The 10,430-nt window shown below is 37.4% G+C and overlaps 1 protein-coding gene across 2 annotated transcripts in view; it reads right to left on the reverse strand.

Annotated features, from left to right (window-relative positions):
* Window positions 1-7,667, reverse strand: part of UBR2 (ubiquitin protein ligase E3 component n-recognin 2) — a 55,005-nt gene extending 47,338 nt beyond the window's left edge. For both annotated transcript variants that reach the window (XM_026844951.1, XM_026844952.1), the window contains exons 1-3: window positions 7,413-7,667; window positions 4,336-4,414; window positions 2,665-2,778 (exon numbers count right to left, since the gene is read on the reverse strand). In XM_026844951.1, the coding sequence (XP_026700752.1) occupies window positions 2,665-2,778; window positions 4,336-4,414; window positions 7,413-7,564 (345 nt within the window). In that variant the 5' untranslated portion in view covers window positions 7,565-7,667. The remainder of the gene's footprint in view (window positions 1-2,664; window positions 2,779-4,335; window positions 4,415-7,412) is intronic.
* Window positions 7,668-10,430: the final 2,763 nt, after the last annotated feature.

The following is a 10,430-nucleotide window of genomic DNA, read 5'->3' on the forward strand; positions in this document are numbered from 1 at the left end:
TTAATTATGTCTTTCTCTAAATGTCTTTACATTTGAAAGGAATCGAGTTATTAATCATCCTGTCTTCTTTTTCCAGTTCTACACTGACAATCACCAAGCAGTGATCTAACATTCAATACCCATTAATTTGCCTCTGATCATCCACTTGAACTTCACACTTTTCCATTTTCACTTTCATTGTTCCCACTTCTGCACACCTCCTGAGATAGTTGTTCTTCAGAACTTTTAACCTCAGCTGTATTAAAAACTGCTTTTCCTGCGATGCCTTCAAAAACGTAATTTGAAATCACTGTATCTTTTGTTCCACTTACCAATATTAGTAAACTGCAGGTTACAGACAACTACACATCCCTTGCCTTGGTTTATATGTAGCATGCATTTAGAGGCAGAAGTCTTATTCATCCAAGTTTATACAACATCCAGCACACTGGAATAAAGATTTATGATGCACATCTCTTATATGCTGCGTTATATAAATAATTAAATGCTTAAGTGTAACTAAGTATTTCATAATGATCTGCCCACATCTCAGACTTGTTCACAGACAGCTGTTCCCCTTTTGTATGTGGGCCATGCAACCACTTGTGCCCATTCTGCACTCTCCAGGGTGCCCTCCATTTGAAATCTGCAGTATCTTGTTCTCCCCTCTCTGCCAGAACAGAATGGCTGCTGATGCAGGTTGGGGAACTGTAATGATTAGGGGGAGGAAGAGGAATGCTGCCTCAATCTGCAAAGCCAAAAAGACTACTTTTTGGAGCAGCAAATGTGAACCATTGCTAACTATGAATAAGGTAGTACAGGTACCACTGCCATTTCCTTCCAATAATCCATTTCAAGGGATTTGTGTGTGAATAGAAAACATTAAAAACCTCTTCTCTAAAAGGATTTTTCCACTATTTCAAATTTTTGATGTTCAGAACAACTAGTCCCTCTTCTACAAAGCTGGAAAAAGAACACTGCATGCCCTGCAGGTCACCTGAATATATACTATACGTTGGGTCACTGACTCAATTGATCATTTGATATTTTGAAGTATGTGTAATTGTTAGCCAATTAACATATTTAACAGCAGCCCAATTTCTAGTTTAGGATTACCTAATACCAAATTCTGTGTTTTACTACAGTTTATGTTGTAGAAAAATGGCCACAACAACCCTTTAAGAAATTAAGTCTGCATTATCTCCAGAAGGCCCTTTACAGTCAGCAATTCACCCGTACAAGTAAAGTTTATCCACCCGCCTCTGCAAGATTCTTTGGGAATATTTGGAAGCTTTACAGGAATGTTAATAACTGCCATTTCTCTTTTTTTGGTGCATTTAAAACTTATCTAGGGTATGGAGAACTATCAATCGCCAAAAGCAAAGGCAAACCTTAAACAGCAGCACTGTTGCCATTCCCAGCACTTTCAACAAAGACATGTACCTGGCCAAGGCAGAAAACAGGCTCCAACAATGCCGAACAAATTATCCTTCATCTACCTCGAACACAACCTTGCATAACATAAGAGATCGCAATCCTCATCACTCACAGTGAAGAAACACAAAGCCTGCCCAGTACCCTAATTTTTCTGTCAGTCACACTCACTGTTTTGAGTATCTTTGGACAGAAGCAGCAGTCCACCCAAGACTTCAGAACAAGAGTTTTCTAAGGCTGCCAACTTATGTAAACCAGCATGTAGTGCTGAGTTCATGCAGCAGTGCTATCACTGCAAATACAGTTACAGTTGCTTCACTTAAACCATCAGATCAGCAAAATTTCTACAAAAATTTGCCTTAAATTTTCCCTTCAAAAAAACTTCACAGAAATTATATTACATAAGAACAGACAAGAGTGACTAGACCAGAAGCCCAACTAGCCACTTTCATTCCTGAGATGTAATAACAGATACTAAGGGAAGAGTATAAGAAAAGGGCAGAATACTCCTCTGGTCTCCAGTAACTTAAGACACTATTACTTCCCACACCAAAGATGGTATCTACAATTTTAAATGGCCGTTGATCAGTTTTTCCCTCCACAAACACGTTACATGTCCTTTTGAACATATATAAATTTTTAACAACAATGGTGTTTTGTAAGTCTAACAGCTTGAATTCATACTGCAAGAAGTAGCACGTCTTTTTGCATTTAATATGTCCAAGTTGTTACGCTATGAGAAATGGTTAAGATATGTTCTCTATTTACCTTCTCCATACCAAACAAGCTTTTATAGACCTCTCTCTTACATCTCTATTATGGCTTTCCTGTAACAGCAAGTTATTTTGATTTTAAAAACCTGTGCACTTTACTTTGCTAAGAATCAGAACATATGTTGCACAGACAGCTTGAGCTTCTTATGCACATGATTACATAGAGATTTTTTTTCCCACATGGCAGACTCCGCCTTTCAGAATAAGACAGAAAATCAAAGAAACAGAACTAAAGCTGCAGAGGTGACCAAGAACATGATGCCTCCAAGTAGAAAATGTCATTCTAAATAACTCCTTAAGTTAGACAAGACATCAATTTTGTCTAACACACTGTGGTTCAAATATTACTATTAAGTTTCCTCCCATCTCTCACACATGGTATACAAGACTAAAAATAATCTCATGTGAATGATTTATATGTATACGCACATATCTATACAGTTAATGTTTTGAAACATGATGCCTCAATTGTTATTACCTCTTCTTCTGCAGTCTCTGAAGTGTTAAGTTCATGCTTTTGACAGTAAGGACCTTCCTTCCAAGCTTCTGTATCACCACAGTCACAGAAACCCCCTCCACCTGATGTTGTCATCTAAAGTTATTTAAAAGCAAAACAGTTCATGTGAATATGCATATACATACATGCATATTAAAAAAGAGTAGTCTTAACTAAACTACAAAAGCACGATCACAACAACCGATAGCTTCAGCCAGTACCCTGTTAAAATAGCAAAGTGAAACCACGTCTGCTTCTATGACAGCTGAAAGCTTCACTACTTCATCAGTCTGCCTATGCCAAAAGAAAAAACAAAAAAAAACCCCAAACACCACAAAACTTCCAACACCACTATTCTGCTCCACCTAAAGGTAGTGGGTTTCTCCTGGTTTTCAGTTCTTCTGAATCTATTACTTGCAACACCCATGCATACTATCTCAGATTCTCACACTTTTAATCTAAAAAAAAGTAAATTATTTTGTCAAGCACTAGTACACAGTGAGTAAAAGATGCGCTGTTTACAGTAAAAGTTTACAGACAAAACTTAAATTGTTCACGAAAGTCTTAGTAAGCACAGAAAAAAGTATCTGAAAACTGTAACGATGTATTTACAATGTTTTAATAAAATTTATTTTAAAGCTAAGACCACCTCAAATTCATAAGTGTAATAATATTCTCTTAGAACCACAACTATTAACTGATTCATAGAAGAATTCTTTCACCTATTTTGGGCATACAGGTATATTCTGTACACACAGGTACATCCTACAGTATCAACAAAATTAGATGGACATTTGAAATAACACTTCTGGATGTCACCTAGACTTGTCAATTCACTAAGCTTGCAAACTGAAAACCGACATACAATAAGTATGCTGATATTGGCAAATTGGGTTGAGTTTCTTGGGGCAAACTGCTGCATTTGTTTGGGTTTTTTTCCTAAATCCCAGTGCTGAGCATAACCATGCAGTGATCAAATTTACATTAACAGCAGCATTGTCAAAATCAGATTTACAGAAAGGTTGCACCAGTAGTTTTCACTTAGCTTCTTGTTTAAAAACACATACCAAGGCCTTCTTGGTTTTGTTTGTAGGCTGCTTTTTAAAAAAAAAAAACAAAAAAACAACAAACTAATCTGTACTATTAATAGTACTGTATTGGTAAAAAAAACCAGTATCTACACTTTTAATTTTCTATTTTAATTCTTTTTTAAAAATAAACAAACCACCTGCTTCTGTACAGTATTTGATAACAATTCAGATGTTTAAAGGAAATAAGTTTTAAATAAAAGTGGTTTCATAAAGGTTTTTCAATAACTTTCAAAAATAGTCAAACATCAACAACAAAGCAAGTCAAAAACCAACTCTAATGCTGTAAAATTCACTAAAGGCACATGTTAAAAATAACATACATTTGTAAGCATAACATTTGTGCATAAAATTGAATTGCTTGATATTTTAAAGTGCTGATTTTCAGAATTTACACTCGGATGAAAACACTCAAGTTCTTGTAAGATTATTGCAGACATAACTCCAAACTGTGTGCATCCAACTTTCCAAAGTTATGTATAGATTCTTGAACTTTAAACATGGACTTTCATACACATACAAAATTATTAATGACTACATCATATATTTCAGCAGTATTACTAACCCTGTATCGGTGCTCTCTATGAATACTTCCAAGAAAGCACTCCATGCACAACACACAAGTTGGGTCAACTGCACAGTCTCTGAAAACAGCAATAACAACAAAAAAAGTAGCATTAAACAAATGTTTTTGCCTTTAATTACACATCTTACTACAGGTAATTTTCAAACATCACCAATATGAACCTCCTGACTAATGCATATATTACTCTGAAAGAGGCAAGGGATGGCTTCCAAAGGAGGGGAAACAAATGAAGGAGGAAAAAAACCTGTTCTCTTAACAGGAGAGACTTTAAAACGTTGTCTGGGTAGCATGGATATTTGGGCAATATAGCCATCGCCTTCAAGAGGTGAGACAAGTTTATAAGCAAGTAAACAGATGAATTACAGAACACAGTACAGACAGGTAAACGGTATAAATCCAAGCAAGTTCTCTCAAATATAGAGTACAAGCATTAAAAAACTCCTGCAATCAGAAAAGACATTTTTTGACTGAACACTGAAAAGAAAGATAACACACAACATATTAGATCAAACCTCTGCTTCGAAGTTCAGCCCTATAAGCTATTCAAAATGTTTGAGAACGCAGTTTCCTCAGCCAGGAGGTCAGAAACCATAACAAGGTCCTGTCTACAAGCACTGTTATATTAGATAGAAGCAATATTTCCAGCAAAAGGGGCTAAACAAATGAATGAGACAATTATGCATTATATTTAACTGTCTGCCTGAGAAACAGTGAAAATACATGAGCCTATGTAATGCAACTAATATCAAGGCACCTCAATATTAAGGGAGTCACGTTTTGCAATGTAAAAACTACCAAGAGAATTAATGTCTTATGATTGTTGTTATTATTAAAACGAGAATTCAGAGAAACAACTTTGTTCAAAAGAAAACACCGGAAATCCTGTGAAAAGTTATTATCAAGAGTTGTCTTAATTGCATTTCACCAAATAAATTAAACCAGGTAATCAATGAAAGATAATCAAGCAACCATGACTTACTATGCATAAAGTACCATTTTCATATTTGTTTTCTCCAGAGGAGCCACAAAAGTTGAAAATGTCAAAGCAAAATTATATAAAGCTCTTCTGTATTAGAATAATTTATGTTCATGGATTTTTTTTAATTTAAAAAAAACCCCAACATTTATTACAACAATATGCCTACAAGATTGGGTAGATCAGATCTACAATATCGGGCATTGCAGAACACTGAACTTATGGCGATATACTTACTAACACAGTACCATTTGCCAAGTAATTTCTCGAACAAATAAGAGTGCTTATACCTAAAGCAGAGGCAGACCTGTAAGCTTCACAACTGGACAGAAAAGCCACTACTTTTAATGTATTTCATGGACTCAGAAAACAATTCTTTTCAGTATCCCGCAAAAGTTTAATCTAAACTCTTGTTATTCTTCATTACCAGCTATTAGTCAAAGAAAATTATTAACATACAACAGGAAACATTAAAAGTTTTACGTCTACATTCAGTAGTTAATCAAAAAAAGACTCCATCTTGATAGCAGCAACAGCAAAAATACTCTGTATTCACTGCTGACCCTGACTTATCAGAAAATTTGACAAGATGGCTTACCAAGACTTCCTTTCTAGCCTGAACATTATATTATTGTATTTAAATCATTTATCTGCTGAAACAAAGACCCTGAGTATGAACAGCACATTCACACATTCTCTAAATTCTACACCAATGGGTTGCATTATTCTATGTTTTCATCATATCTGACAGTATTCTCAAGGATATACTTTACATATTGAATTCTCAGTCTCGAAAAAACAAGTGTTTAGAAGAAATTAACAGAACTCCCACAGTTTGCATTAGTCCGTATGAAGAGTATTTGATCATTAACATATTACTTCTAGGCTGCAATGCAATTTGACTTTAATTACAACACTAGTTCTAAGGTTTGGATTTTTAGTTCCTTGGGACCAGATTTCATGAAAAGGGACTGAAGAAACTGTGGAAACTCTTTTTATAGCCTCTGATAGTCTACAGCCTCCCTACCCAGATGTCTCACCTTCTTACCAAGTGTGAAGGAAAAGACTAAGAACAGTGAAGAGGAAATGGAGCTTTCTTAGTGGTTGAAAGTATCTGAAGTACCCACCAGTTCAATCTCATACATCTCAAGATAAAAGGTCTCAAAACATTGCCAAAGCTACCTATTCTGATTGTTGAAATAGAAGAGGCTGCTTGCTGAGTTAAGCATCTCAAGTCCACCCTGAATCAGAACTTCAGTGAATAAGGCCAATAAGCTTATCATGTTTCTAGAAAAGGAGAGCACTAAAGAGTACAATTCTTCTACAGTCATTCTCTCCTCATAAATGAAGGGGATGGAAACTCAGAAAAATAAACCCTCAAAATAAGATAGATATTCCCTCCCACTGTCACCCCACCAAGCATTCAAGTCTCCAAGAAAGTGGCAGAAACCATACAAAACAAGAAGAATCTGTGACAGAGAGGGTTCTAACTAGACAGTTCAGGAAAGAGAAGATAAAATAATGAATATACAGCTAGTAATACACTGGCTTAAAAGTGAAGATTTTTAAAATTTGTAATTGGTTAGTAACTTTCTGTCCACTTTCAAGTAAAATGGTATTTTCAGAGAGAGCCAGAAATAGAGGTAGGGAAGGACCAAGTAGCTGGTACACCTCTTTTTTCGTATCCAATAGATTAGGTTAACAGATCACAGAATGAGGTCTAGAAATACAGGATCAACACCAAGAGCTGATATTAAAAACCTGATTACACATACATATACCTCCCCACTTACTTCTGATTAATGCCCTTAAATCACACTGACAGTTCACCCCAACCACTTCCTTAATCTTGCATTTCTTCAGTACAGAAAACACTCTACATTATATGAATTAATATATTTCCATTTATAAATCTGTAGTGTGTTAATTTTCTCCTGGCCCCACCTGTCACAAAACACCACAAGATTACTTTAAAAATACATTTAGGGTATTAAATTTTCATTAGGACAGTATATTCTTATCAAAAAATGTTCCATGACTTAACAAATTATAAATACTTCACAATGCTAAATTGAACTACCTGCAAGAGTATGTAGGCTCTCCCACTTTAAAAACGCGGCCACAGAGATGGGAAGGTTTGTTCGCTTGCTCAAGTTTTGGAAAGCCAAATGCAGGATCTTCGCCACAAAGATACCATTCCATTGGTCCCAGCAAAACGTGTTGTGCCAGCATGTCTTCTCTTTGTGGGGCAGGGTTAGGACCCCTGCAGTAAATTTTTGGTACATAATAGGCCAGATGCTGGTATACTTCTTTCTGAAGGTCATTTGCTTGCAGCCATTTCTTTTGAATTAAAAAGGAAGGAGAACACAAATTGTTCATTAATAAAAATAAAACCCCAAACATAATTCTACTCACCAAGTTGACTTTTTTATTTCTAACTCAAAAATCTGAAATGTCATTGCCAAACTAGAAAGCTCTTCTTCCTTCTAAGTGTTAAATCGAGATGATCAACAGACGATGGACATTAGGAAAGGAGTAATTTTGACACACAAAATTATTTTCAAAACCACAAAATTTAAGAGAATAATTCTTCAAAACTTTCCTCCAGAATGCAGGACCAGTAAAACACCCTAACATTAGCAGTAATTTTTAGCATGAGGCCTAGACTATGCTGGTTGCATTATTTGGAGTGCAGACTGATTCTGCCAGCTGGGGACACAGAAGAGCAGCGGAAGACTGGAGTTGGCAAGGAACAGGCAGAGAAAGTACAAGGAGAATGGCAAAAATTGCATTAGGTAACAGTCCCTCCCTCAATTAATTTCAACAAATTACCTATGAAAATGAAGGGAGTTTGGTCTCTCCTACCACGAAAACAACTTATCGGAATTGCTATTGCAAGTGTGATGTTAGATCTATGAATTATTTTGAGTTTGCGTGGCAAGATTTTGGTAGCAGGGGGGCTACAGGGGTGGCTTCTGTGACAAGCTACCAGAAGCTCCCCCCATGTCCAAAAGAGCCAACGACAGCTGGCTCCAAGATGGAACTGCCACAATTGCAGCCAGAGTGAGGATATGTGAGAGAAACAACTGTGCAGACCCCAAGGTCAGTGAAGGAGGAGGGGAAGGAGGTCCTCCAGGCGCTGTAGCAGATTCCCCTGCAGCCCGTGGTGCAGCCCATGGTGGGGCAGGCTGTGCCCCTGCAGCCCATGGGGGTTAACGGGGGAGCAGATCTCCACCTGCAGCCTGGGGAGGACCTCAAGACAGAGCAGATGCATGTGCCCGAAGGAGGCTGTGACCCGCTGGGAAGCCCATGCTGGAACAGGCTCCTGGCAGGAGCTGTGGTCCCATGGAGCAGGTTTGCTGGCAGGACTCGTGACCCTGTGGGGGACCAACGCTGGAGCAGCCTGTTCCTGAAGGACTGCGCCCCGCGGGAAGGATCCATGATGGAGCAGTTCATGAAGAACTGCAGCTTGTGGGAAGGACTCATGTTGAAGTTCGTGGAGGACTGTCTCCCATGGGAGGGATACCCCACTGGAGCAGGCAAAGAGTGTGAGGGAGTCCTCTCCCCGAGAAGGAAGGAGCAGCAGATAACAGGTGATGAACTAACCACAACCCCCACTCCTCATCCCCCTGTGCTGCTTGGGTGGAGGTAGAAAAATTGGGAGTGAAGTTGAAACTGGAAAGAAGGGAGGGATGCAGGGAGTTAAGATTTAGTTTTATTTCTCATTATCCTACTGTGATTTGATTGGTAATAAATTAAACTGATTTCCCAAAGTTCAGTCTCCTTTGGCCATGACAGTAACTGCTGACTGATCTCTCCTTGTTCTCATCTCAACCCATGAACCTTTTTATGTATTTTTCTCTCCCTTGTCCAGCTGAGGAGGGGGAGTGATAGAACAGCTTTGGTGGGCACCTGGCATCCAGCCAGGGTCAACCCACCACAATTCTTAGTCAATCAACTGTAAAAGACAATATTGACAGAGTTTTTAAAAGCCATCAAACTACTGCACCTGCTGTAAGCCACTGAAAAACTCACAGCTCTTTCTAGGCTTTTTTTCCCCTTGTATACACACACAGAGTAAAAAAAAAAAACCCTCTGGGATATTTGTTTTATTTATGCCTTGTGGATAACAATTGTATAAAGGTTTAAACTGTAAATTAAGGCTGCAAGATTTTTACAATAAGCAAATCGGAGCAAGCACATGCCTCAAGTGTGCACTGATTAAATCCTGTGATACATAAGCAGCCTTAGCATGCCATTTCTCATTGTAAATATGACCACCAGATACCCCCTGGCAACTTCAGAAAAATAATTCAGAATCAACCTAAAACATGAAACCCAAAAATTAATTATACCAAAATAAATGGGTTTGGTAATCAAATATTACGGCTTGATTTACTCTGAATAATTTATTACTTACTCTAAAGACCTTGTTTGAGACAAGACAGTTGTAGCAAGTTCTTCAGGATACAGACCTAACAGAGTCAGATGAGCATTTGTGCCCCTTAAGAATGGCTGCATTCTTCTCTTTTTTAAAAAATATATTGTACTGTTTTCATTTACTATATTGTTTTCTAAATGAGAACTTCGTATTAAAAAAAACTTATTTGTCAGTACAGCTCTTAGTAGAATAATATGCTTTCCTCACTTTTCTGAAGTTTGACTTCTTAAAATCATAATCAATCTACTAAATCTTTCTGTATTGACCTAACTCTGATGGTCAAAGCACAGATTTTTTTCCCAAGAAAGTCCATGGGAAAAGGTTGCCAAAAAGCCATAGCCTACAATCCAGAAGTTTAGAGATAATCTCACCATTCCCACCAGGATTCAGAGAATACTGCACAAAAATGAAAAAAGTAAAGTTTTCATTACTAAGAATTTGATCTGGGGTTTTTTCCTAGCTAATTAACCTTTTCCTCTCCTATCATCATTTGTGCTAAGTATCTACTACTACCAGAAACAGACCCAATCACAGTGAAAGTGACTTAGTCTCTTCCATGACTCCCACTTGTAATTCTTATTTTCTAGCATATGTATTAGTTATTATGCCTGTATTCTTCTCAGCAAAATACCTTTAATTTCAGCCTTTTAGTTCAGC

Source organism: Athene cunicularia (genome assembly GCF_003259725.1).
Source record: "Athene cunicularia isolate RWA chromosome 3 unlocalized genomic scaffold, athCun1 chr3_part1, whole genome shotgun sequence".
NCBI classification, from domain to species: Eukaryota; Metazoa; Chordata; class Aves; order Strigiformes; family Strigidae; genus Athene; species Athene cunicularia.